We start from the raw sequence: 27,353 nt of genomic DNA, 5'->3' as shown, positions 1-27,353 counted from the left end.
GGCCAGGGCTTCCTTCAGCGGGGCACTCGCCACGCGGCCCCTCCCGCCGCGCTGCCTGCCTGGAGGGCTCCGCGCTGCTCCGGTCGGCAGGGAGGGAAGGACGCGGGCTGCAGACCTGGCACCGGCTGGGGCAGACGGAGTCCGCAGCCTGCTCCCAGCAGGGTGCTCCCCTCCTCCGCGCCGCCACCCCCTACAGGGCGGCCCGAGCAGCGAACCAAAAAATAAAAATAAAAACCTGCGGGGCGGCCGAAGCTGCAAAGCAAAAAAAAAAAAAGGATTGAAGGATTGGAGGGAAGCCGCCCCTTAGAGCTTGCTCGGTTGGTGCCTGGAGCCGGCCCTGCTTCTAGTCTAAAGAAATAGGGATGAATAATAGGTTAAAATCAATAAATTTGATTTTTTGGATAAAAATCAATTTTAAAAAATATCAAAAAAGACTTTTTTATTTAAATTGAATTTTTATGATAAAATGCTTTTTGAGGAAAAAACCTATCTATAGATGGTTTTAATTAAGATACATTACAGCTCAAAGATATCTCATCATGGAATAGGGATTATAAATTCTAATTCTATAGTATGAGACAATATATTCATGTAATGTTTAAGAAAAGTTTTGTAAATGAGTTCCAATAGTTCATGGATTAGGGACCAAATCTTATGGAATTCCAGGGATTTTTGTATAGATTATTTAGGTTAATCTTTCTATCTAGCCAATGGGACTCAGTGCTCAGTCTAGGAGATACCATCACAGATGCTTAGTTTTGCAGTTCTCAAACTGTGGATTTGTGTCTCCAGAGATAACATGCTTGTTAACAGCAAAAATGTTTTAAAATAATATATAGAGGTGAGAAATAACAGACCTCAACCCTACTGTCCCTCTGCAAATTTGTGTACACAGAGTCAATCCCTTACCTCTCTCTAAAAGTGCAAAGTTTCAAAAAGTTCAATGAATAGAAGATTGTTGGGGCTGGAATAGATCTGGACAAGGAGAAGTCTGGAGATAAATGTGAGAAGCGAGAGACAGGCAGTAGAAACAAAAGTGGAACTGTTTGAGCAGCATATTCCAGAAGTCTTGAGGTCTTTCTGAGTGTAGCCTTCATTGATTTGAGATCTACCATACCATTCTCTCACTAGAAGGGAAAACCTATAATGGCAGCAGGCCGTAAAAGAGACCCAGTTTGGGAATATTTTAATGAAGTTCCTCTACCTGTGGGTAAGACAGGCATGAGTGCAAAATGCAAACAGTGCAACAAAGAAATGCAAGGCCTGGTTGCCCAAATGAAAAAACATCATGAGAAGTGAACATGCAGGATCTTCACTTTGGTAAACTTCTTTATTTCATACTTCTTTCTTAAGGACTGCCTGTCTTCCTTCTGGACTATTCTTGAATTCTCATGTTTGAGCAAAAAAATATAGCTGTTACTCTATGGTACTAGCATTTTAGATGCAGTTGTGATAAAAAATAAATAGCTGAAATAGGCAGATCTTCCTTTTACAATTTCACCTTTAAAGTAGTACTGAGTGTCAGTGAATGCAATGAGTAATACTAAATGAGCAGTATGGTAACAATAATGAAATAACTGCATTGACTTATTTTGTTTAGGAGAATCCTTCCTCAACATACAGGAGTCTGAAGACTATCCACCTTCAAGATCACCATCATTTTCTATAGTTTCAGAGTTATCTGCCAATGATAGTGTTTCAGTCACATCATGTATGTCACACAGCCACAGTATATCACCTGTAGCAAAAAGAAAAAAAAATCTCCATCATCCAGAAGAAGCTACACATAGATAAATTTGTGATAAGAACCAGCAGATTACAAAAAGAGGTAATTAATGAAAAAATTGCCCGGTTTGTTTATGCAACAAACTCTCCTTTCCGTATGATTGAGAACCCACACTTCATTAACATGGTTCAGTCATTAAGACCAGGATACAGCCCACCCAACAGAGCAGATGTCGCAGGCAAATTGCTGGATAAAGTGTATGAAAGAGAAATTGAGCAGTGTGCAAAAGGTCTAAAGGGTGAAATTGTTAACCTGAGTCTTGATGGGTGGAGCAATGTCTACAATGATCCTGTTGTATGTGCTTGTGTGACAACAGAAGAAGGGAATGTCTTCCTTACAGAAACAATTGATACATCAGGAAATGTGCACACAGAAGAATAATCACAAGAAGTAGCAGAAAAAGCTATAACAAACTGTGAAAAAAAAATCAAATGTCTAGTACCCAGCTTAGTCACAGACAATGCTGCAAATGTATCCAAGATGAGAAGAAGTTTAGAAGAGTGTGAAGAGAGTCCCAACCTAATAACATATGGTAGCAGTGCTCATTTGATGCACCTCCTAGCCAAAGACGTCAGTGTTCCAGAAATAAAGGCTAACTTTGTTGAAATTGCAAAATACTTCCGTAACAACCACTTTGCAGCAGCTGCTCTGAAAAAAGTGGGAGGAACCAAGCTAACTCTCCCACAAGATGTGCGATGGAACTCAGTAGTGGACTGTTTTGAGCACTATATCATGAACTGGCCTAATCTGATGACAGTTTGTGAACAAAATCGTGAAAAAATAGATGGCACTGTCACAGCCAAAGTTCTTAACATTGGGCTTAAGAGAAATGTTGAACACATGCTGAGTACCCTGAAGCCTATTTCTGTAGCCTTGAACAAAATGCGGGGAAATAGCTGTTTTATTGTTGACCCTGTTGAAATTTGGAAGGAGCGGAGTCAGATCTTAAAAAGAGAAATATGCAATGACAGAGTTAAATTACAAGCATTAAAAAAACAGATGGGACAAGCACTATCTCCAGCTCATTTTCGTGCAAATATTCTCAATACTCGGTACCAGGGTCAAACCTTAACTGCTGAAGAAGAAGAGTTGGCTATGACATGGAGATCCAGCAATCATCCCTCCATAATGCCAACTATAATAAACTTCAGAGCTAAGGGTGAAACATTCAAGAAATATATGTTTGCTGATGATGTTTTAAAGAAAGTCACATCAGTGAACTGGTGGAAGTCACTTAAGCACTTGGATTCAGAGACTGTTGAAGTGATAATCTGACTTTTAACAACAGTAGCTTCTTCTGCCGGTGTAGAAAGAATATTTTCTTCCTTCGGACTAATTCATTCCAAATTGAGAAATCGTTGGGGACCTGAAAAAGCAAGAAAGCTTGTTTTCCTTTTCCAGCTTATGAACAAACAGGAAAATGAAGGTGAAGATGACTGATTAGCTCCAGAAGCCAATATTTTAAGTTTCTCCTGTTGACCTGGCTGACAGTCAATTTAGTTAAATGAAATATTTAAAAAAAAAATTATTTAAAAACAATTTTAACAAAAACAAACCTGATTTTAAAAAACTTGAATGTTTAACTAAATTCAAAAATTCATATGCTTGTTTTGTTAAAATATTATATGCTTGCTGTTAAAGAAAAAAATCCAGAATACATAACGTTGTTTTAGTTAAATAAAACAATTTAAATGTCTGTCTGGTGATGTTCTTCTAATACAGCATGGCAAGAAAATCCTCCAAATATTCATGATTAACCTTTTGAATTGGAGATATTTATGAAGTCATTGGGAGGTGAACTATCTGCTTCAATTACCTTTGGTAAGTGAAATAACCAAACAAACATTCATTTTCTGATACAGCTGTAAAACTAATCTAAAAAGTTTTCAAAATAAATCACTTTAAAAATGTAGAGTGTGTACCTTCTAAAAATGAAACCTACATCTATCTCTGAGTTGTGAAGAATATGTACTAAGGTTATAACAATCAACAAGAATGCACTTTTATGTAGAAATCCATGATTAAATCGAGTCTTCCTGACTATCCGCCCTGGTTAAAATTGTACACACAGCATGGTCTGGTGGTCTGAACATGGTACTCAGAGTCAGGAAGAACAATAGGGTTCCCCTTCCCTCATCTGCCCTTGACTCGCTCTGTGACTTTAGGCAAGTCACTTAACCTTTCTGTGACTCAGTTTCACCCTTTTAAATTGGGATAATAATTACCCACTGCTGTAAATCACTTTGAGAACCTTAGAAAGTGCCAGAGTATTTTTTTATAAAAAAATATTAATATTAATAAATTGATTTTTTCAGTTTGTGCTGTATTTGTTATGTCACTAGTGCTAAGCCCCCAGATCAGTAGCATTTCAATGCATACACCATTCAAACAGCCTCACCAGCCTGTTATACATTAGAAACTAAGTTCAAATGATGGTCTATTTACCATGAATTAGCCAGGAGCCTGAAGAATGCATCTAGTTTGCATAAAATGATTCCAGCATGCAGGTTCCAGGATACAATGCTACAATTTGATCTGAGTGAAAGACCACCGGGATGAAGAGGCAGCATTATATGCTGGGACCTCTAGTCTCAGGGAGCATGATCTTCATATTGAAGATAACTTGGCAGAAGGCTGTCCTATGCCTGCAGCAGACCTTAAAGAGATCATAAAGAAATGCTGGTCTTAGTGTTGGATAAATGACATTGTAATTGGTTTGAAATAAAATGCCTAACATGACTTCCCATTTGGCAAATACCACAACTACCAAAACCAAGACTTCAACATTCAGAAAAAACCCAACCAGATACACCAAAAGTATTTTTATAATCATCCAGAAATGCACACAAACTCTATTATCAATGCAAAAACCACGGGGTCCCTAAATACACTACCAGCCCCATTTTAAGCAGCGTCATGACTTAGAAAAAACAAGAAACTGGCAGAAAAATACGTTGAGATCAGGGTCGGTAAAAATTGATGTTTTTTTTTAAATCATATTTATTTTATTTAAATTGGATTTTTTTATTTTGTTATTTAAATCGTAATACATTTTTCTTTTTAAAAAATTAATGTTTTAAAAAAATTTTAATGAAATTCCCACTTAATACAAAATATGTGAAGGCCTAAACTTAGTATAATCTCTTAACACGTTTAAATAAAAAATAAATATGCTCGATCCATGAGCTTCTATCAAAATCTTTAGGTAAAGGCTGCTTTTCTATACAAGAGAAAGAATCAAGGGAAAAACATCAAACTTTTGAGGTCAAGCTTTACAAATATGGCACAATATGTTGTGTGCTTTAAGGGCTTGTTCCTGTGGATTGTGCTACTGGGTGCAAGAGATTGGCAAAATCATCCAGGAGATGCCATCATCTCTCTCATCAGGATCATCCCCACCTGAGTAGTCTCATACTCCTATTTCATAGCTTCTCCCTACTTGAGCTCTGATTGGCTCATTTCTCAAATTAGATATTTTATGACTCCATCCATCATTCACCATTTTCTAACATACTAAAATATACAATTAATAAGAATCTGAAAATATTAAACTATATAATTGCTTAAATAAATGTATATAGTTATAGTGTACGCTCCTACATAGCAAAAAGATTTAACAAATATAGTCTAGCAGCTCTATGTAGTTGTAAATCAACAGGTTGTAATGGTTATATTAACCAATGAGAATGCATCTTTCTTTAGAAAATAACTGAAGTACAAAAGGAAAAGTTAACTAAAATTGATTTAAATCAAGGCTTTCTGCTTGATGATTTAAATTGCTGATTTAACTGAGTTTGCAAGCCAGGGTAACTTACCCACTTTAAGCCTTGACTTGAGGGATACACATTGACCATTACTAGTTTAGGCGCAGGCTCTATGTTCAGTGAATGAGGGATAAGAGTCATCCATATATCGATGGGATTAGTAGCCCCTTGCCAGTATGTGTCTAAACTGCCAATTATCATATTGGCCAGGGCTGCCACTTTTTTAAGTGAAAAACTGTTTACATTGTGGTAGGGCCAATGCACCTCTTCCAGACAGAGAAAGTCAAATAACCCTGCCAGAAGTTTCTGACTGAATGGGGATGGGAAAAGGAACCTCATTCCCCCTGTTAAGTTACAGTGTTTAGATAACTCTGTGGACAGGAGACAAGGAAAGGAGCTCATGACAGTGTTTGCAGTTTGAGCCTTTCCTGGAAGATGCATGAGAATTGACATCATTTATTTCTTTAGTTACTCGGGTAGCCAATCCAGAAGAGAAAGTCAGGATATCTACAGACAGGTCTGAAAAACAATGATCTAAAACAACATTCTAAAGGAAAATAAACAGGGAAATTATAACGATCTAAAGGATTTATACAGGGTTCAAAATTGCAACTGGACAGCTTGAGGGATTTGATATGAGGGTACACTATCTTCCCTGGTTGAATCCAACCCAGATAAGTACTGAGTACAAATTATTGCCATTTTATAGATGTTTGGAGGCCTCTGTAAAATGAATTGGCAGATCTCAGTCCAGTTCCTAGTATGCCATTTTCCGAATCACAATCAGCATCACCACAACTGCAGTTGAAGTAAAGATGCTAATGACTGAATGGGCTGTGAAGACTGAATTCCCCTCATCCGTAAGCTGGTCCTTCCAGGTCAAGGCTGAAGTCTGTTAGAGCAATGTGAAGAAGCTTGTAGTGCTATTTCTTATGATGTATCTGTTCTGTGGATAAACAAATGCCTTCTCTCCCCAAGGATGGCAATCTTTCACCTTTTGCCAGTACCACATTCACTTAATAGGTATTTAAGTGGGATGTAAAATAATTCAAAACCATTCCACACTGACAGTTTGCTAAAAACTAGAGTAATAGAAATGGGATGAAATTTAATAGTGCAAAGTGCAAGGTCATGCACTTAGGGACTAACAAGAATTTTTGCTATAAATTGGGGACTTATCAGTTGGAAGAAAGAGAAGAGGAGAAAGACCAGAGTGTATTGATTGATCACAGCATGACCGATGTGATGCAGAAATGAAAAAGGCTAATGAAGTCCTAGGATGCATCAGGCGAGGTATTTCTAGTAGAAATAGGGAAGCGTTAGTACCATTATACAAGGCACTAGTGAGACTTCATCTGGAATACTGTGTGCAATTCTGGTCTCCCACATTTAAGAAAGATGAATTGAAACTGGAAAAGGTACAGAGAAGGGCTTTTAGGATTATCCGAGGACTGGAAAAACCTACCTTATGAGAGAAGACTCAACAAGTTTGGCTTGTTTAGCCTAACCAAAAGAAGGCTGAGGGGATATATGTTTCTCTCTATAAATATATCAGAGGGATAAATACCAGGGACGGAGAGAAGTTAAATTAAGCACCAATGTGGACACAAAAACAAATAGATATAAACTGGCCATCAACAAGTTTAGGCTTGAAATTAGACAATGGTTTCTAACCATCAGAGGAGTCAAGTTATGGAACAGCCTTCCAAGGGGAGCAGAGGGGGCAAAAAACCTAATTGGCTTCAAGACTGAGCTTGGTAAGTTTATGGAGGGGATGGGATGATTAGACTGCCTACAATGGCATGTAGCCAATCTGTGACTGCTAGCAGCAAATATCTCCAATGACTGGTGATGAGTAAGGCTACGATTTTATCATGGACATTTTTAGTAAAAGTCACGGACAGGTCACGGGCAATTAACAAAAATTCAAGGAAGCCGTGATGTGTCCCTGATTTTTACTAAAAATGTCCATGACAAAAAGGGGGAGGGAGGAGGGTCCAGCACCATGCCCCGCTGTGGCTGGGAGGGACCCCCATCTGTGGTGGCTGGGGAGCTGCGGGGGATCCCACGCCACCCGGGGAGCTCTGGGGGATTCCCCCCAAGGCAGGGGAGCTGCGGGGGTCTCTTGCCGCCCATGGCAGGAGGGGAGCTGCACGGGGGATTCTCCCCCACACCTCCCGTGTTGGCTGGGGAGCTTCTGGGGGATTCCTCCCACCTCCACCGCCCACAGTGGCTGGGGAGCTGCCGGGGGTCCCCAGCACCTGCAGGGACTGGGGAGCTCTGGGGTATTCCCTCCGCACCCGCGGGGACTGGGGAGCAGTGGCAGACCCCTGCCACTCCAGGCGGCAGGGGTACCCCGAAGCTCCCGGTCACCAGGGGAGGTGGGGGTAGCCTGCAGCTCCCAGCCGTGGCGGGTTGAAGTCACGGAGGTCTGTGCAAGTCATGGATTCTGTGACTTCCACAACCTCCATGACCAAATTGCAGCCTTAGTGTTGAGAAACTACACGGGGAGGGCTCTGAGCTACAACAGAGAATTATTTCCTGAGTCTCTGGCTGGTGGATCTTGCCCACATGATCAGGATCCAATGACTGCCATATTTGCGGTCAGGAAGGAATTTTTCCTTCGGGGTCATATTGGCAGAGACCTTGTGGGTTTTTCACCTTCCTCTGCAGCATGGGGCACAGATCACTTGCACGTTTAAACTAGTGTAAATGGTGGATTCTATGTAACTTGAAATCTTTAAATCATGATTTGAGGACTTCAGTAACTCAGCCAGAGGTTGTGGGTCTATTACAGGAGTGGGTAGGTGAGGTTCTGTGGCCTGCGATGTGCAGGAGGTCAAACTAGATGCTCATGATGGCCTTCTGGCCTTAAAGTCCATGAGTTTGTCTCTTTTTAAGTTTGGTTTTGAAATCAAGAGTCTGCCCTGATAATAGAGATTTCAGAACTACAACAGTGTTTAATGTGTCTGTACTTTTAAAAAAAAATACACTTTTCTTTTTCAGTACATTATATGTTATTTTCCCAGGCACATCTGAACAGGGGTTTGGGTTTTGTTGGGGGGGGGCGAAGGGGGAGGTGAGGTCTTAAGTAGTTAATTCTACTTCAGCGTTACCTAGGGGATTAAACATTCAAATAGCCATGAACAAATTTTTGCTCAAACAATTTGGTCAAAAGTTCTGATATTTGACCACAAAACGTCAGTTATGATTTAATTTCTAACCTAAACCCCACCAGTGATTTGGAGAAAAGGGTCAGAGCCAGAACAGTGTAAGTCATTTGCCTCTGGCACTCAAAAAGCAAGGACAAGATTTGGCTGTAGAAGATACCACTGAAATCCTCTCATGATTCATGTATTAAAATTCCAAATTTCAAACCACCATTGCTGTTGCATAGCATAAGAGGAATGGGAAGAGAAAACAGCAAAATCTTTAGCCACACCAACTGGGAAGCACATGCTCCAAGAAACATGCTTTGTGAGGACTTCTCCCAAGCTTGAACCAACTGTCTAAAAGCAAAAGTATCCCAAGTACAACATTCAGGTCAACTGTGCCGTGGCCCAAGAAGTTCAAGTATGTGGCTCACAGGGATGCTCATTTTAATAGAGGAGGCTCAGATCAGAGAGATTACAGGTTGCAGGATCACTTGACTTAAGACAGGGTACTGTAGACCGGAACCGGAACCTGAACTCTTTGTAAGGTACACCTACAGAATGAAGCAGCAGCAATAGAATGCGGATAGACTTAGATGAACACCTATATTAGCGCTAAATGAAGAAGAGTTGCAGTCTTGCCAACTCTTGAGATTTTGTTGAAAGTCTCGTGATTTCTGGTGTTTTTCTTAAAGTCCCAGGTCCTGCAGTCAAGTGATTCAGTGAAAATTTCAGCTTTTGCTGTTTTGGGGAGTGGGTTTTTTTTAAGTAAGGTTTTACTATGCTTGTGAAGAAAAGCCTGAAAAAGTGACCCAAGTTCTCCCTAAAGATTCAAAACCCAGAAGGCAAATAAAAAGGACCCCATATTTTCTTTCATAAATTTCATGATTTTCTGGGGCCTGACTTGTGATTTTTTTTAACGTTTAGGAGTGGCAGTACTGACAACGTAATATAATTACCCTGGAGCAACAATGCAGCCAAGGCCAGCTTACTGCTGTAGAGCAGATTCCAAGTGCAAATCCAGACTCAGCCAATAGGTGTCTCTTTTGCAGACATGTACTTCAGTACGTCATTTAGTCAGTAATATAATGCATAGATTTAATGTACTGTAAGTACCTGTATTAGGGCATTAGGCATTGTGATAATTAACACAACTGGAAAGTGGCCCTAAAGATCTACAAAACATTTAAATAATTTTCCAAAACTGTACATCTGTATTCATGTCCAGAAGAGCATTCTCCGAGCCCACCTTAGGGTATGTCTACACTACGAGGGTAATTCGATTTTACTTAAATCGAATATGTGGAATCGATATTGCAAAGTCGAACGTGTGTGTCCACACTAAGGACACACTAAGGACAGTAATTCGACTTTGTGAGTCCACACTAACGGGGCGAGCGTCGATATTGGAAGCGGTGCACTGTGGGCAGCTATCCCACAGTTCCCGCAGTCCCCGCTGCCCATCGGAATTCTGGGTCGAGCCGCCAATGCCTTCTGGGTAAAAAAAATTTGTCGTCATCCGTCCGTCACTAACGCCCTCCCTCCCTCCATGAAAGCGCCGGCGGGAAATCAGTTCGCGCACTTTTCTGGTCAGTGACAGCGCGGACGCCACAGCACTGCGATCATGGATCACGCTGCGACCATCGCTGCACTTGTGGCCGTTCTCAACACCTCGCAGCTTATCATACACCTTTCCCTGAGGCAGATGCAGAGAAATCGGGCGAGGAGGCTACGGCACCGCCGTGAGAGCCTGAAGTCGGAGAGTGGCACAGAGCTGTCAGAAACCACGAGCCCCAGCGCCCAGGACATGACGTTGGCAATGGGGCATGTGGATTTTGTTGAACGGCGATTCTGGGCCCGGGAAACAAGCACGGAATGGTGGGACCGTATAGTGCTTCAGGTCTGGGATGAATCCCAGTGGCTGCGAAACTTTCGCATGCGGAAGGGGACTTTCCTCGAACTTTGTGAGTTGCTGTCCCCTGCCCTGAAGCGCAAGGACACCCGCATGCGAGCAGCCCTCACTGTCCAGAAGCGAGTGGCCATAGCCCTCTGGAAGCTTGCAACGCCGGACAGCTACCGGTCAGTCGCGAACCACTTTGGTGTGGGCAAATCTACCGTGGGGGTTGTTGTCATGCAAGTAGCCAAGGCAATCGTCAAGGTACTGCTCCCAAAGGTAGTGACCCTGGGAAACGCGCAGGTCATCATAGATGGCTTTGCCGCGATGGGATTCCCAAACTGCGGTGGGGCTATCGATGGGACTCACATCCCTATCCTGGGACCGGACCACCAGGCCAGCCAGTACATCAATAGAAAGGGCTACTTTTCAATGGTGCTGCAAGCACTGGTGGACCATCGGGGACGGTTTACAAACATCTACGTCGGATGGCCGGGCAAGGTTCATGACGCTCGCGTGTTCAGGAACTCTGGTCTGTTTAGACGGCTGCAGGAAGGTATTTACTTCCCAGACCACAAAATAACTCTTGGGGATGTGGAGATGCCTACAGTCATCCTCGGGGACCCAGCCTACCCGCTAATGCCCTGGCTCATGAAGCCCTATACTGGCGCCCTGGACACAGAAAAAGAACTCTTCAACTACCGGCTGAGCAAGTGCAGAATGGTGGTGGAGTGTGCTTTTGGCCGTCTCAAAGGGAGATGGAGAAGCTTACTCACTCGCTGTGATCTCAGTGAAACCAATATCCCCATCGTTATTGCAGCTTGCTGTGTGCTCCACAATCTGTGTGAGAGCAAGGGGGAGACCTTTATGGCGGGGTGGGAGCTAGAGGCAAATAGCCTGGCTGCTGATTACGTCCAGCCAGACAGCCGGGCCATTAGAAGATCCCAGCGGGACGCCCTGTGCATCCGGGAGGCTTTGAAAGCTAGGTTCCTGAGTGAGCAGGGCAACCAGTGACTTTTCAGTTTGTGGACAGAAAAGCTGAACCTGCCCCCGTTTCTTTACCCAGTCCATTTTGACTATCCTCTCCAGTTACATACCCCCTTCACCCCCTTCCCCTTCCCAAAAAATAAAATCATTTCGATTTTGTTAATGAACACCGTTGTCTGTATTGCTGTTTTCGCGGGAATATTTTAAACCGGGGACGCAGACTGTGGCGGGGGGCGGGTTTAGTGTTCTGATGCAAATGATGCTTCTAAACTCCCGGAATGACAGGCTCCGCACTGGTGGACTGGTTATTTCAATGGAGCCTGCCAGCACTCCTGGGTGGGACTGTGTGTATGTGTCGGCTATGTGACTTTCTGGCAGGGGGGGTAGGGTTACAGATCCCCTGCTGCGTGGCTCTGTGAGCCAGGATAAGGACCGCTGCATAAGATCTGTAACTGCCCTCCCCCGCCACAAAGTCACAGAGCAACCCCCCCCCCCCCCAAAACATGAAAAACACCTCCCAGACTGACCAGGGTAACCAGTGACTGCACTGTGTATGTGTCCTGATGCTGGACCTGACACCGCCTCTGTACCCTGCTAAAGGTCACTGTCCTGTCCAATTACCAAGCCCCTTCCCCCCCTCCAGACAGACTCTCCCTCAAAAGAACCTGACTGAAACAGTAATGAACAGAAACAAACATTTTATTGCGAACCAGACATGAAACGTGGGGGGTGAAACTTGGACGGGGGCTTGTGTGAGGTGGGTAGGAAAGGACTTATGAAATTTTGGGGAATGTCAGCCTTCTACTGCTAGAGCAGTCTGCAGGGGTTGACTGAAAGTTTTAACGGCCCTTGCCGCCCCTCCTTCTTTGGACTTTGGGTGAGGGTGGTGTGGGACTTGGTGGCGGGTGAGGGCGGTTACAGATAGACTGCAGCGGGGCTCTGTCCTCCTGCCTCCGGTCTTGCAGAACATCCACAAGGCGCCGGAGCGTGTCCGTTTGCTCCCTCATTAGTCCAAGCAGCTTTTCAGTAGCCTGTTGGTCCTCCTGACGCCACCTCTCCTCCCGTTCCATGACTGCTCGGTGCATTTGTGACAAGTTCTCCCTCCACTGTGTCTGCTGGGCTGCCTGGGCTCGGGAGCAGCCCATTAGTTCTGAGAACATGTCTTCACGCGTCTTCTTCTTCCTCCGCCTAATCTGCGCTAGCCTCTGGGAGTGTGCTGACAGGCTGGGTTGGGAGACAGTCGCAGATGTGTCTGTGTGAATTTTAAAAAGGGAGTGAATTCCTGAGACAGATAAATGAAATTGTATACAAAGAACCTAGTCTTTCTCTGTGAACAAGACCATGCACTGAACCTCTCACATGCGCACTCAGGACAAGGTCGAATTTTCGGCCGTCGCCTTCAGTGCCTGTGGACTTGCGGAGGTCTTGGAGTGTTCAGAGAACTGTGGCTGGAGACCTGAACTTCTGGAGCGGGCAATAATGGTAAGCCGCAGACTTGTGGCTGCTTAAAACTCCAGCAGTAGCACTGGCCTCCTTTCACATTGAAAGCAATGCCAGTCTCTGCTGCCAGCAATCAGGACAGCATCAACTCTGCCCCTGTCCCACCCCCTCGCGGCTGTCCCAGGGAAAGATCCCTGTATGCTGCCCCTCTCCCTCCACCGCGTGGCTGTAAAGCAGTCCCAATACTAACATTCCCCTCCCTAATTCAAAGCAGGGCGTCATGAGCGACATCACCCTCCTGAGGATCCCGGACACCCAGAGAGAACGCATGCTGCGGGAAAGCATGCAGAAACCGGGGCCGTATGCCGCCATGCTATGTCGTGCGATGATCCCGGAGTACTTGATTGTGGCGTGGAGGGGACATGTCTGCTACCACGGAGGGCCCACCAAGATCGCCCTACCCCGGAACCTGATCAACAGGCTTGAGCTCTACCTCCACGAGACCTACGAGGAGTTCTCCTACGAGGATTTCTCGTCGATCCCCGGCCACATTGACCGGATTTTCGCGTAGGTGCACTGGGACTTTGGAGTGGAGCGTCTTGGGCCTGGGAATCATGTAGTAACGGACATTGTGAAATTTTTTTAAAATACTTGGGACTAAATTGAGAAGAGCCTAAGACAGAGAAATCATGAAAACCCATTTGTTACCTTTTTAAATATTCCTGTTTTGTACCTGATTATTTTTTTACTAGTTTACAGCACTTTTATAAATATACATTGTTAATAGTATAAATATTACCGTTCTGTTTTAAATAAATGTTTACATGTTTACAGCACTTACTGCTTGATCCTTCCCCTGATTCTGTGTCCGGGGTAAGGGATGGGGACGGTTGGTACGGGATCTCGGTAAGGGTGATGAAGAGCTCCTGGCTGTCGGGGAAATCAGCGGTGCCAGCGCTGTCGACTGCCTCGTCCTCTTCATCTTCCCCGTCCGCTAACATGTCCGACGAGGAACCGGCCGCGGACAATATCCCATCCTCGGAGTCCACGGTCAGGGGTGGGGTAGTGGTGGCGGCCGCTCCCAGGATGGAATGCAGTGCCTCGTAGAAACGGGATGTGTGGGGCTGGGATCCGGAGCGTCCGTTAGCCTCTTTGGTTTTTTGGTAGCCTTGTCTCAGCTCCTTGATTTTCACGCGGCACTGCGTTGCATCCCGGCTGTAGCCTCTCTCTGCCATGGCTTTGGAGATCTTCTCGTAGATCTTAGCATTCCTTCTTTTGGAGCGCAGCTCTGAAAGCACGGACTCATCGCCCCACACTGCGATGAGATCCAAGACTTCCCGATCAGTCCATGCTGGGGCCCTCTTTCTATTAGATTGCACGGCCATCTCTGCTGGAGAGCTCTGCATAGTTGCCACTGCTGCTGAGCTCCCCTCGATGTCCAAAGAGGAACTGAGATTCAAACTGCCCAGACAGGAAAATGAAAATGAATTCAAATTTTCCCGGGGGTGTGGCTGGTCAGAGCATCCGAGCTCGGACTGCTGTCCAGAGCGTCAACAGAGTGGTGCACTGTGGGATAGCTCCCGGAGCTATTACCGTCGATTTCCATCCACACCTAGCCTAATTCGATATGGCCATGTCGAATTTAGCGCTAATCCTCTCGTTGGGGAGGATTACAGAAATCGATTTAAAGAGAGCTTTATGTCGAACTAAATGGCTTCCTGGTGTGGACGGGTGCAGGGTTAATTCGATATAACGGCGCTAAAGTCGACATAAAAGCCTAGTGTAGACCAGGCCTTAGAAAACTTATGCCTTTGGCACAAAATGGACCCATCATTTCCTACAGCAGCAGCACTTTGTACATTTAGATAAAGGCCAAAAATGAATATCAATGACTTCTGGTCCTAAATTCTATAACTCTGTGACGTAAAATTCATAACTTAGTCTCTTAACTCAGGCAAAACTCCCATTGACTCAGTAGCCACCACTTGTCTTTAATCTCTTTCTTGAGCAAGGTCAAAGATAGTAGCTAGCCAATTCCAGCAAAACCTAACCTCTGCCAATATCTAAAAGCCCTCATTCAGGTGAAGGTATGGCAAGGAGAATGTATTGGTCAAGCTGAATGACAGTCACTTTATGGCTGAGGGCAAAAGACAAGCATCCAAGATAATGCTATTAAATCTATCTGCAGCCTTTTATACTGATCATGAGGTACTGCTAACTCACCTACAGGAACTCAACATGGTGTACAGAGTCACCTTAAGCTGTTTTTGCTCATTCCTCTTAGACAGATCCCAGAACCATGACAGGTATTTTTTCCTTATCCCTGAGTGCTCACTTATACAGTCCTTCATAGCTCACTCCTGTCACCTCTCATTCACAATCACAATGGAGATTGGGAGATACCAGTGGCTCCAGTGTCATCAATAATCTGATAAAAGGTAGCTCTGCAATCTCCTTCTCAAACATTTATAGTGTTGTATTCACCAACTGTCCCAGTGTCTGGAAGAAACTAAAATCTGTATGAAAAGCATTGATTTAACCCAGGTGAGCAACTACGGTTACTGCTAGACAGAGCGAAGTATTTTCAGGAATTAAGTGCTCATCCTCTATTGAGGGCATCTGCATAGCCTCAAGATCCTATCTGACTCTGTGCTGGTCCTATCTGCCCAAAGAGCAACTGTTTCATCTTTAGCCAGCCATGAAACATTGCCCTTTTCCCCTAATGCAGGCTAAGCCACAGTGCTGATCACTTTCAGGCTGGATTGTGCAACATGACCCCCTTATGGCCAGTTATCAACACAGGTATCAAAACCCACATCTGAAAAAAACCTTCATTAATTCATTGAGGGACAAAATAAATTCACAAGATACCCTCTTAAGCAGCTCTTTGGAGATAAACTGTACATCCTTCTACACCTGGAGCAGAAAGAAAACAGGTCTCTTTCATGTCTCTAAGGTCATAGCCCCAACCCTGTTATATAAGCATTTACTGAAGCAGAAACCACTATAGTTTAAGTTGCAATACTGTTTTCATTCCAGCCTGTTTTTACTTATTACTTTCATGCTTCAAAGGTGATTTCTTTTTAAGTTTGAGCAAAAACAGTTCAGTCATGTTGAATTATGAAGAGTGGAAAAATATACTTTCCCCTGTGATAAAAGAATTTTTGCAGTCTTCTTATTTGTACAGCTCTACAACCACAATGTCTGAGTTTAAAGTTGAAATTTGACATGGAAATGGCCCTTACTGAGTGGAAGTGACTGTCAGTGATCCAGAGAAAATTGGTTTGGACTTGACTGAGCTCTGAGCATTTGAAAATTGCATACCGAGTAGTAGGGTTTTTAACTTACTTCAAGTGCATCAAATCTAGTCAAATATATTGTGGGTTCTTATGCAATTTAAAATGCTTAGGAGGCCTCCCTTAGCATCTCTGCAGCTTAAAAAAATGCAAGGGTTGAAGGAGGGCTCCTACACATTTTGTGAGGTGTGCAGGGGTTGAGGAGAGGAGGCATTTGGATACTTCAGTGATGAGCACAGCATAAGAAGGTAGATGGATCTTGAGCAACTTGTAATCTGTCTATTGAAGATATTTATGGGTTGAGGCAAGAACGTAAGAATGGCCCTACTGGGTCAGACCAAAGGTCCATCTAGCCCAGTATCCTGTCTTCCGACAGTGGCCAGTGCCAGGTGCCCCAGAGGGAATGAACAGAACAGGTGATCATCAAGTGATCCATCCCGTCACTCATTCCCAGCTTCTGATAAACAGAGGCTAGGGACACCATTCCCACCCGTCCTGGCTAACAGCCATTGATGGACCTATCCTCCATGAATTTATCTAGTTCTTTTTTGAACCCTATTATGGTCTTGGCCTTCACAACATCCTCTGGCAAGGAGTTCCACAGGTTGACTGTGTGTTGTGTGAAGAAATACTTCCTTTTATTTGTTTTAAATCTGCTGCCTATTAATTTCATTTGATGACCCCTAGTTCTTGTGTTATGAGAAGTAGTAAACAACACTTCCTTATCTACTTTCTCTACACCAGTCATGATTTTATCTCAATCATATCTCCCCTTAGCTGTCTCTTTTCCAAGCTGAAAAGTCCCAATCTTATTAATCTCTCCTCATACAGAAGCCGTTTTTGTTGCCCATTTCTGAACCTTTTCCAATTCCAATACATCTTTTTTGTGGGGCGACCACATCTGCACGCAGTATTCAAGATGTGGGTGTACCATGGATTTATATAAAGGCAACATGATATTTTCAGTCCTATTATCTATCCCTTTCTTAATTATTCCCAGCATTCTGTTCGCTTTTTTGACTGCCGCTGCACATTGAGTGGATGTTTTCAGAGAACAAGGTCACTAGAAGTGCTTACCTCAGCCCCTGAATGATTCAAAAGGTACAAAAAGTTTAAGGGAGGAATTTGAGTGCAGCTTGTATTGCCAAATTCTGTCATTACACATTACTACAACAACACTGCAAATTTCAAATTATAGAATTTATATCAATTATTGGCAAATTTTTGCAAGACAGCATAGTTTCTAAGTACTGGATAATGACGTTCTATTTTAAAACACAGACAGGAAATGCCATGCAAAAAACTATGTTAAGAAAACTTTAAAGTTAAACTTAAAAGTCAGAAAGTGACAAAGTTAAGGATTTACATGCAACTTTAATTCTGTCCTGTTGTGTATACACATTACAATGCAGTCTTTAATTACACTATCACATATATTTTTCAAATAATAAAGTTATACAATTTTTTTACAGCCTTAGCTACACATGATCCTTCTTGTAAAAATATTTTTCATCCCTGCATTCTTACACTTCTGTTTGTTGTAATGGTCCATTATATCTTTAGTAACTTAGATAGGTAAACTAAGGTAGGCAGAGAACAAGTGACTTGCCAAGGTCACATGACAAGTCAATGTCAGATTAGGAATAAAATCATGATTTCCAGTCTTGTGCTCTAACCAACAGACAGTGCTATGGTCCTGTTCTATCATGTTACAAAATTACATTTGACTAACTGCTTACAAAATTTAACTTTCCTCACTGGAAAGTGTCAGTCAGTGGTGCATTCATATTAAAAAATGTGAAGTGTTTATCATTTATGATCATTAGGAAATTTTCAAACAGCCATTTTTTAAGCAGAAAAGATAATCGCAAATATCTCTTAAATCTTTTTGTCCTACCTACCTTTAAAAGTGGAAGCAAAATATATTTAACATACTGTACGAGCGGAGAAGAGTCCCACGTACACGTTTTAGACTGAAAACTCTTTGGGTCAAGAACTGTCATTTATTATACATTTATATAGTGCCCAAATGGACCCCCACTAAAGGTTGTGGCCTTTAGGCGCTACTGCAGTAAAAACTGTAAATATTAGTTTTACCTCTGTGAGGGATCCACAGGCCACTCCACCATGCAGGGCTTTATCCAAACCATCTAGGGTAGTGGGGAAGAAGGCTGAGGATGGATTGATAGCCCTTTTCATTTTCATCTCATAAGCCTATAACAGCAAAAATTAACCAAAAAAAAAAAAAGCTTTTTCAGAGGGCAAGAGAAATTTCTGGCATTTGCTCCCCAACAATCTAGCATTATTTAATACTTGGCCTACAAGTTTACTATACAAATCCTAAACTATATTCTCATCCTTCCCTGTGTTCTTTCTCCACCTGAGCCTCCACCACACTTAAATGCAGACACCACTAAGTAGATTTAAAGAAGTTTATTGTATACACTGAGGTTTTTGCAGTCTAGCTTTGAACTTTTCTCCCACATCACAATGTCAAATTATAAAAAGCACTTTACAATAACTTTTCAAAAGTGAAGGTTTTTTTCCCCCTGGCCAACATGTGCTGCTTTTGATCTGCCTAACTACTACTTATGAACAAGGAAATACTAACTCTGTGGTCAGCAGAACTGTGCAAAACATTCACAGTGAAACCCAAAACCAAGAATTTGGCTGATTTTGAACTTGGCATCTCAAAACCATTCGAGTTCATTGAAAGGTTCATTAAGATTTGTAAACTGTTTGAACAAGTCTGGGTCAATACCAAAGCCTAGCATAGCTTTTGGGTTTTGTGAGCCTGATCTAGTGAGTACGGCCACCAGACTGGCAGTCAGGAAATTTGGGTTCTCCTTCCAGCTGACTTAAGATATGAGGCCAGTCACTCACCCTTTTTTATGCCTCAGTTTCCCCAAATACTGGGCAGCAGGCTTAACCAATTAATATTTGAAAAGAATTTGGAGATCCTCAGCCAAAAGGTGCTAGAGAGTGGAACTGTACAAAGTATATGAAAAACATCTGTTTTGATCTTTTCAGGGCACAAAACACCACAAAGCAAAACTGGCTCCAGCGATATCCTGATAGATTTGGGTTCAGGTTAACTGGAAAAAGGAATGCACAGAGTGATAAGGGATTTGCACACATTTTATCATTAGTACAAAATTAGTCTTTTTTTTAAACTATGACATTTTACACTAGCTGTGGATCTGCCTCATATAGATTTTAATGTAAAAAGGGATCATTATGATAATCTAATCTGACTGCCTGCATAACATAGGCCATAGAATTTCATCCAATAATTCCTGTACTGAATCTGAGAAATTGTGGTTTTGCTAACATATCTTTTAGAAAGACATTCAGTCTTGATTTAAAAACTGCAAGTGAAAAGAATTTACCACATCCCTTAGTCTGTTCAATGTTAAAAATTTTCCATCTTATTTCCCCTTTGAATTTTTCTGACAAACTCCAGCCACTGGATCTTGTTATGCTTTTGCATGCTCAATTAGAGTTTTCTAATATCAGATATCTTCTCTCTTTATAGGTGCTTCTTGGCCACAATCAAATCACCTCTTAACTTTCCCTTTGATGAACTCAATAGATTCAGCTCCTTAAGTTTCCCATTCGGAGTGGAATTTTCCAGACCTCAAACCATTTTTGTTACTCTTTTCTAAATCCTGTCCAATTTTTCAATATCTTTGGACACAGAACTCTAGTAGTACATCTGTATAGAATAGGGGTGGGCAAACTACAGGCCAGGGGCCGCATCCGGCCCTCCAGACGTTTTAATCCGGCCTCGAGCTCCCACTGGGGAGCGGGGTCCGGGACTTGCCCCGCTCTGGCACTCCAGGCAGGGAGCGGGGTCAGGGGCTTGCCCCACTCCGCGAGGCTCCTGGAAGCAGCAGCATGTCCCCCCTCCTTCTCCTACGTATAGGGGCAATCAGGGGGCTCCACATGCTGCTCTTGCCCCAAGTGCCGCCCCGCAGCTTCCATTGGCCGGGAACCACAGCCAATGGGAACTACAGGGGCGGCGCCTGTGGACAGGGCAGTGCATAGAGCTGCCTGGCCGTGCCTCCGCGTAGGAGGCAGAGGGAGGACATGCTGCTGCTTCTGGGAGCTGCTTGAGGTAAGCACCGCCTGGAGCCTGCACCCCTGACCCCCTCCCATTCCCCAACCCGCTGCCCCAGTCCTGATCCCCCTCCAACCCTCCAATACCCTCAATCTCACCCCAGAGCCCGCACCCCCTCCTGCACCCCAACCCCCAATTTCATGAGCATTCATGGCCCGCCATACAGTTTCCATACCCAGATGTGGCCCTTGGGCCAAAAAGTTTGCCCACCCCTGGTATGGAACAATGTTGAGACCACTATCACCTTCTTACCCACACTCAATATTTCTGTTTTTTCATTCAAGGATCACGCTAGCCACAGCATCACACTGTGAGTTCCTGTTCAGTTGCTTATCCACCATGACCCCAAATCCTTTGCAGAACCACTGTTTGACAAAATACACCCCAGACTTGTTGATAAAAATACTCAATAAGGATGGTCTGAGAACCAGTCCCTATGGGACCCCACTAGAAACACCCTCACCACTTGATGATTCCTAGTTAACAGTTATCCATTGAGATTTATCAGCCAGTTTTAATCCATTTAATATGTGCTATGTTGATTTTGTATAATGCTAATTTTTTAATCTGAATTTTATGTGACACCAAGTTCATTATATTAGTAGTTACCTTTCACAAGGTTGCAAGTGTGGTTGATAAAGAACGATTTCATTTTCATTTGACAAGACCTGTTTTTCAAGAATACATGCAGATTGGCATTAATTATATTTCCTTCCTTTGCTGATAGAGTCCCATATCAGCCACTGCATTATTTTTTCCTAGGATCAAGGTCAGGCCAGCCAGGTCAGCCCATTTAACTTTTGAATACTGGCACAACATTGGCTTTCTTCCAGTCCTCTGGAACTTCCCCAGTTGCCCAAGATTTATTACCCAAGATTTATTAAAAATTCACATTGATTATCTGGAGAGCTCCTTGGCCAACTCTTAAACTACAGTGAACGTTACCTGGACCTGCACTGTCTTGACACCCAGTTTTCTCTGCCCCATCTCTCCCTCCTGCCACAAGCAGGCTACTATCATTAGCATCTTTTCTTTATGGCTGGGAGGACAACAGTCTAATTCAGACTTGTTCTCTTAGAGTAGCCACAAGAATCCAGTCAACAGCAGTGCAGCCCACACCTCCTGTCTCCTTCCCTCCACTCCCACCAACTCTAACACCAGATGCATCACTTTCATGCCACTCCACATTCCCATTTGCCTAGAATGAGAGAATACGAGATTCTCCAAAATGAGCAGAATATAGCTTTAATGATCACTCTGCTCTTTGGCACTAACATTACTTTCTAAAAACCAGTTTCTATGGGCACTGCTGTTCCTACCCTTCACCTACACTAATCAATGGCACTTTCAGTTGTAAGGCTCAGATTGGAAGCAATTTCTTTGATATTCTCAGAGGTAGGAAAGAATTTCTTATCTTCTTGAGTGGCTCTCAGCCTACATATGTCACTTGTAGGAGTGCTACTTATATCCTATTGTAATAACCTGAGCAACCTGCTTAAGCACTAAAACGCATAGCTGAACTCACTGTATTCTGACAAGAAAGAGATTTTCTTTTTATACACATCTGAACTGAGAAATTCATTGTCGTCTTTTGGATCTGAATTTAGCAATGAACACAGGCATAGCCTGACTTGATCCTTATAATGGAATTCCACTGTTTACATCTTGGATGGCACGCCATCTCATTTTATTTGCAACAAACCTATACTACACTATACCCTTGATAGGTAAAAAGAAAAGTGACTGTAGTCAGATTTCATAACAGGATCACCACAAGGATACTTACAGTCTGCATTTTGGGAGCACAAGCTAAGCTGACTTTGCAAAGAAGTTTCTGTACATTCCAATAACTTTGCCCGGTCACTTTCATTAACTCCAAGAGTGAAAGACACAGAAAGTCCTGAAAGATGATTAAAAGGAACAGAGTTCAATCTGGGGATTGAAGGGGGGAAAGAGATTACATTAGTTTAATATATTTATAAACAATCAGTTCATATTCCAAATTCCCCCATGGTGCAATTCCACTCAAGACAATGGAATTATACAAGGCATTAATTTTGCCTCGCATTTTAAAGGGCTGGGTGGGAGTGGGGAGAGCGGAAAAAATTAAATATTCAATGATTGTCATATTGGGGTGGGATGAAACAACAATATTGCCTTTCTCATGAGCCTCTGTCCTTAAATGAAAAATGATCACAGACCACCTCAAACAATGTCTCATTTTCTAATTATCAGACTTAGGGCCAGATCCTACAATTGGATTCATGTCAGAGGACTGCAGCCTCTGCACAGAGACCCTGGCTCTGCTTAGGGATCTATTCATACAGACATTTGCAGGATCTAGCCCTGAATCACCCTGTATTGGACAAAGTCACAGAACACCAAATTAACAATTCTGGTTTGAGAAGAGAATGAGAAAACACCACTACTAGTTTCAGTTTAATATGACCATCTTCACTTCCTGTTGTATTGTGCTGCTGTATTTGGTTAAACAGTTGTCTTGCTCCACCCAAGTGGCAGCTGAATTTCATTGGTGACAGAAGTGATCTCTACATTACTTTAGGATCTTTGGGATGAAAGGCTCTATATAAATGTAAAGTATGAACCTGTTGGGAAGTTATATTTCTGCACACATTCAAGACTACACCTTTACAAGGCAGCAGGCCATACATGTGTCAAAGAGACTCATAACCCAACATAAAATAAATCTCTATATCTATTAAGCGAAAGTCTCACCCGACAGGTAGTGATCTGATGCCGACTCAGCCTGTCACAAAGTTCCTGAGATAACCCTGCTCTTCTTAATTTCTTAGTGGCCATGTTCCCACATCTGGTGAACAGAAAAAACAATCACAGTACAGCAAAACAAATCTAGAAAAGCTGTTTGCAATACCAACACAAACAATACCAGCACAAAAACACAAACACACACTCTACTCTAAAGAATGGAAACATATCACACATTACAAATCTTTGTACTATTGGAGTGTGTAAGTGGTCACAGAGCAACTCCTGTTAAATAACAATTACCCATAAATAGCCAAATGCAAGGCCATGCACCTAGGAACAAAGAAAGCAGGTCATGCATACAGGATTAGGGACTCCATTCTGGGAAGCAGTGACTGAGATTTTGGGGGTCATAGCAGATAATTATCTGAACACGAGTTCCCACTGCAACACTGTGACTAAAAGGACTAATGCAATCCTTGGATGTATAAGTAGGGTAATATCAAGTAGAAGTAGAGAGTATCTGGCACTGGTGCAACCGCTACTGGAATAGTGTGTCCACAATTCAAGGGTGCTGAGAAATTAGAGAGGTCAGAAAAGAGGCACGAGAATGATTAAAGAATTAGAAAACATACCTCAGTGAGAGATTTAAGGAGCTTGATCTATTTAGCTTATCTAACAGAAAGTTAAGGAGTGACTTGATCAGAGTCTGTAAGTACCTAAATGGGGAACAGAAATTTGATAATAGAGGGCTCTTCAATCTTGCAGGCAAAGGTATAGCACAATCCAATAGCTGAAAGTTGAAACTAGACAAATTCAGGCTAGAAATAAGGTGCATGTTTTTAACAGTGAGGGTAATTAACCATTAGAACATCTTTCCAGGGGTTGTGGTGGATTCTTTATTGCTTGCAATTTTTAAATCCATATCAGTTGTTTTTCTAAAAGATATGGTCTAGTTCAGCCATAGCTATTGGACTTGAAGAAGGAATTCAAGGAAGTCCTATGGCCTGTGTTATGCACCTCAGACTTGAAGATAACAATGGCCCAGCCTTTAAATCTAGTAATTAGCTGGGATATTACAACTGTACCATTTTTCATGTTCTTCTAATCTCTCAACCAGGGTATAAAAGATACCAGTATGCCTTGCAACTGAAAAGCAGAAGTAACAGATCGTCTAAAGCATCTATACACATTTGTCTTCCTATCTACACATATATTCAATCATTTTGTTCTTTCACACATAATATCCTGGGGATATTCCCTGTGGGTTCGTAACGAGGATTTCAAAGAGACTGGCTCTTCTGAATGTCTCTCAGGTATCACTGATCTTGGTGCCTGGTGGGTCAAGCCACAGGGTTATGTTAGTGTTGTGTGAATACTCATGCAGTGCAGAAATCATCAGTGGAGTTCATTGTTATGTATATCACTATAGAGTCTCAGAGCTCACAACATATATCTTTGTCATTTGGCTGCATCAAAATGTTATTGTTGAAGTGCTAAATTTCTCCTGCAGCCACAGAGGAGATATATACATCTTTACATGTTCAGTGTCCTGCCAAGAAAGCAGTAAGTGTCCTGGAGATTGAGAAGTGAAGGTTGATTGTAGAATAGGATTTGCAGGATGTTAAAAGGACAGTCATGAAAAGGAACAAATTAGTAAATAATTTTTCATTTTAATATAACATCCACACACTCAGCCCATAGCTCTAGAGTAGCAACTGGCTCACATACTGCTATTGCAAAACCCATGTGTCTGATCAGATCTTCTGTTACTCTGCTTTGTTTCAGGAAGAGAAGAAAACAATTAGACACAGAAATGCTGCCCATAACCCTTGGCACACGATATGGCACCAGGCAAACGGACAAGAGCTACTTCCAAAGCAGCCTGGAAGAAAAAAAAGAATGAAACAGATTAGCAGGGAAACGAGGAAGGAAAATACTGATAGGGAGTTCCAGAAAGCCAAGAGATCCTGAAAATTCATTGCCATGTTTGCCTTGCGACATTAGGGCTTCATCCACAGGACCCATAATTCATCACTGATGCAGTTCCTGCAGCAGAACCTGTAGACAGGACTCAAGTGTTACTTCCACCCTGTTATTTAACCCTACTCAGATGATGCTATGGTACAAAAATAACACCTGAGGCTATGGCTACACTACAGAGCTTAAAGCGATACTGCTGTGCCACTGTAGTACTCTTACAGCAGATACTCTAAAGCCAACAGGAGAGTTCTCCCACTGACTTGTTTACTCCAGCCACTGAGAGCAGCAGGAGCTATGTCCATGGGAGAAGCGCTCCTGCAGACACAGTACTATCCACACCAGCACTTAGGTCATGTAATTTACATCACTCGGGGGTAGCTTATTCACACCCCTGAGTGACATAACTCATACCGAGGTAAGATGTAGTGTGTACATAGCCTCAGTTTAATCCCAGTTTCCACCAGCGGGGCTGCACCGATAGTGAATTACAGGTCCTAATGCTGCCAGTGCAGACAGGGTTTATGGCGCGGATTCTGCAAGTGCATCTATGGGGATCATCATCCAGCTGTTACCTCTCCTTTGTGAATGACCCCCGGGGGGGGGGGGGCGGGGGAAGAGGCCTCCCTACCTACCCCCCACTTCTTGATGGCCCAGAAGGCGGTAATGAGCGAGTGGTTCCCAGGGCCGCCCAAAGGATTCAGGGGGACTGGGGCAAAGCAATTTCAGGGGCCCCTTCCATAAAAAAAAAGTTGCAATACTATAGAATACTATATTCTGGTGGGGGCCCCTGTGGGGCTTGGGGCAAATTGCCCCACTTGCCCCTCCTCCCCCCGCCGCCGCCTGGGCAGCCCTGGTCGCTCCACATACACACACCAGTGCCCCCAGGAGAATGGGCTGGGGGGGGGCGCCCCTCATTCTGCCCTGACCCCACTTCCCCCGTGGGATAATGCGGGAATGTCCCTCCCACACGGTGCAGGGCGCCCCGCTGCCTTCCCGCGCCGACCCAGGTTCCCCATGCCCCGCCCGGCGACTGCTGGCTGCAGCCCCCTCCTCCTGCCCTGGGGCCGCCGAGCCCCTCCCCCCGGGCTCCGCCATCCAACCGCCACAACGGCCCCGCGCCCTGACCTGGCAACTTTTTCAAAGTCTCCCACTTCCCCGAGCAAGAGGTGGAGTCACAGAGCAACATCCAGGGCAGCGATTGGCCCGTTACCCTAAGCCACCGACCAATAAGCTGCAGCGCTATGGCTCAGCCAAGCGCGAGGCGTGCTGGGAGTTATAGTTCTCTGAGGAGGCTCGCACAGTGGGCGGCGGCCCCCCCCCAGCCCGTTCTCCTGTGGGCGTATGAGGTGTGCAGGGGTTTTGCTCCCTGCAGTGCATCTAGAGTGGCTGGCAGCTGCCCCCCTTGGCTTGTTTTCAAGGGATGGAAGATAAGAGAATTCCTCTTCCCCATAATTTCTTAGCTGTGGTTGTGTATGTACAAGCACGTGATGGTTTGAAGCTGCCCAGAGGCTCAGAATGTTAGAAGTCCAGGGACCAGCTAAAGTCACTTTCCTTGTAGAGACTGGTCCAAAGGCAGAGCTCAAACTACATATACTGGAAAAATGGAGGTACTTTTAAAATGGTGATTACTATTACTTAGCATTAATATACTTCTTTAATCTGAGGATCTCAAATTGCTTTATAAAGGTGAGTAAGCATTATTTCCATCTTCTGATGGGGGAGACTGAGATGTACTGAGTTTGAAAGATTGTTTGCTGAAGGTGAAGCCACTGGTGCAATTTCAAATTATAAATGCATATAAAATAATCATCATGGTACAAACCAGTTAGCAGGTAGCTATCTCCACCTGTAGCAAATTCTTGCATCGTAATTCTAAAGTGTGTTCCTTTCTTGAGAAGGAGGGACCCTAATGGCAGAGTAACCCATTCACAAGTATTCAAATTCATTACAACATGAGGGGAGAGAGCTTTACATTAATCTGCTTATGAGGAAATTGTCAGATCAACCTTCAGGGAATTCTGGAAACACCCACAAAGAAATTATTCAAGTAATGGAGGCAAAGCCAAAGGTTGCCTTCAAGGACCAAGGCAGGGTTGGATTCTAACTGATTACACAATATTGAAGTAGAACTGCAAACAGAAAGAGGAATTATGCTTCAGATTACACTAACCATTAACTGTTCTAGGGTCCAGCTCTCTGGAGTT

The 27,353-nt window shown here is 43.4% G+C and overlaps 1 protein-coding gene across 3 annotated transcripts in view; it reads right to left on the bottom strand.

Moving 5' to 3' along the window:
* The window catches only part of RAD51B (RAD51 paralog B), a 626,874-nt gene extending 600,573 nt beyond the window's left edge, over nt 1-26,301 (bottom strand). For 2 of the 3 annotated variants that reach the window (XM_026651549.1, XM_026651551.2), the window contains exons 1-4: nt 26,275-26,301; nt 23,176-23,269; nt 22,226-22,339; nt 18,417-18,533 (exon numbers count right to left, since the gene is read on the bottom strand). In XM_026651549.1, the coding sequence (XP_026507334.1) occupies nt 18,417-18,533; nt 22,226-22,339; nt 23,176-23,259 (315 nt within the window). In that variant the 5' untranslated portion in view covers nt 23,260-23,269; nt 26,275-26,301. Of the gene's footprint in view, nt 1-18,416; nt 18,534-22,225; nt 22,340-23,175; nt 23,270-24,897; nt 25,010-26,274 lie in introns of those variants that run through there. The other variant, XM_026651550.1, reaches the window with a different exon arrangement.
* Between the last annotated feature and the right edge of the window lie 1,052 nt (nt 26,302-27,353).

This window comes from Terrapene carolina, unplaced genomic scaffold (genome assembly GCF_002925995.2).
Source record: "Terrapene carolina triunguis isolate 2854851 unplaced genomic scaffold, T_m_triunguis-2.0 Scaffold96, whole genome shotgun sequence".
NCBI lineage: Eukaryota > Metazoa > Chordata > Testudines > Emydidae > Terrapene > Terrapene triunguis.
The sequence above is the reverse complement of the archived record's forward strand: the minus strand, read 5'-3'. Positions and strand labels throughout refer to the sequence as shown.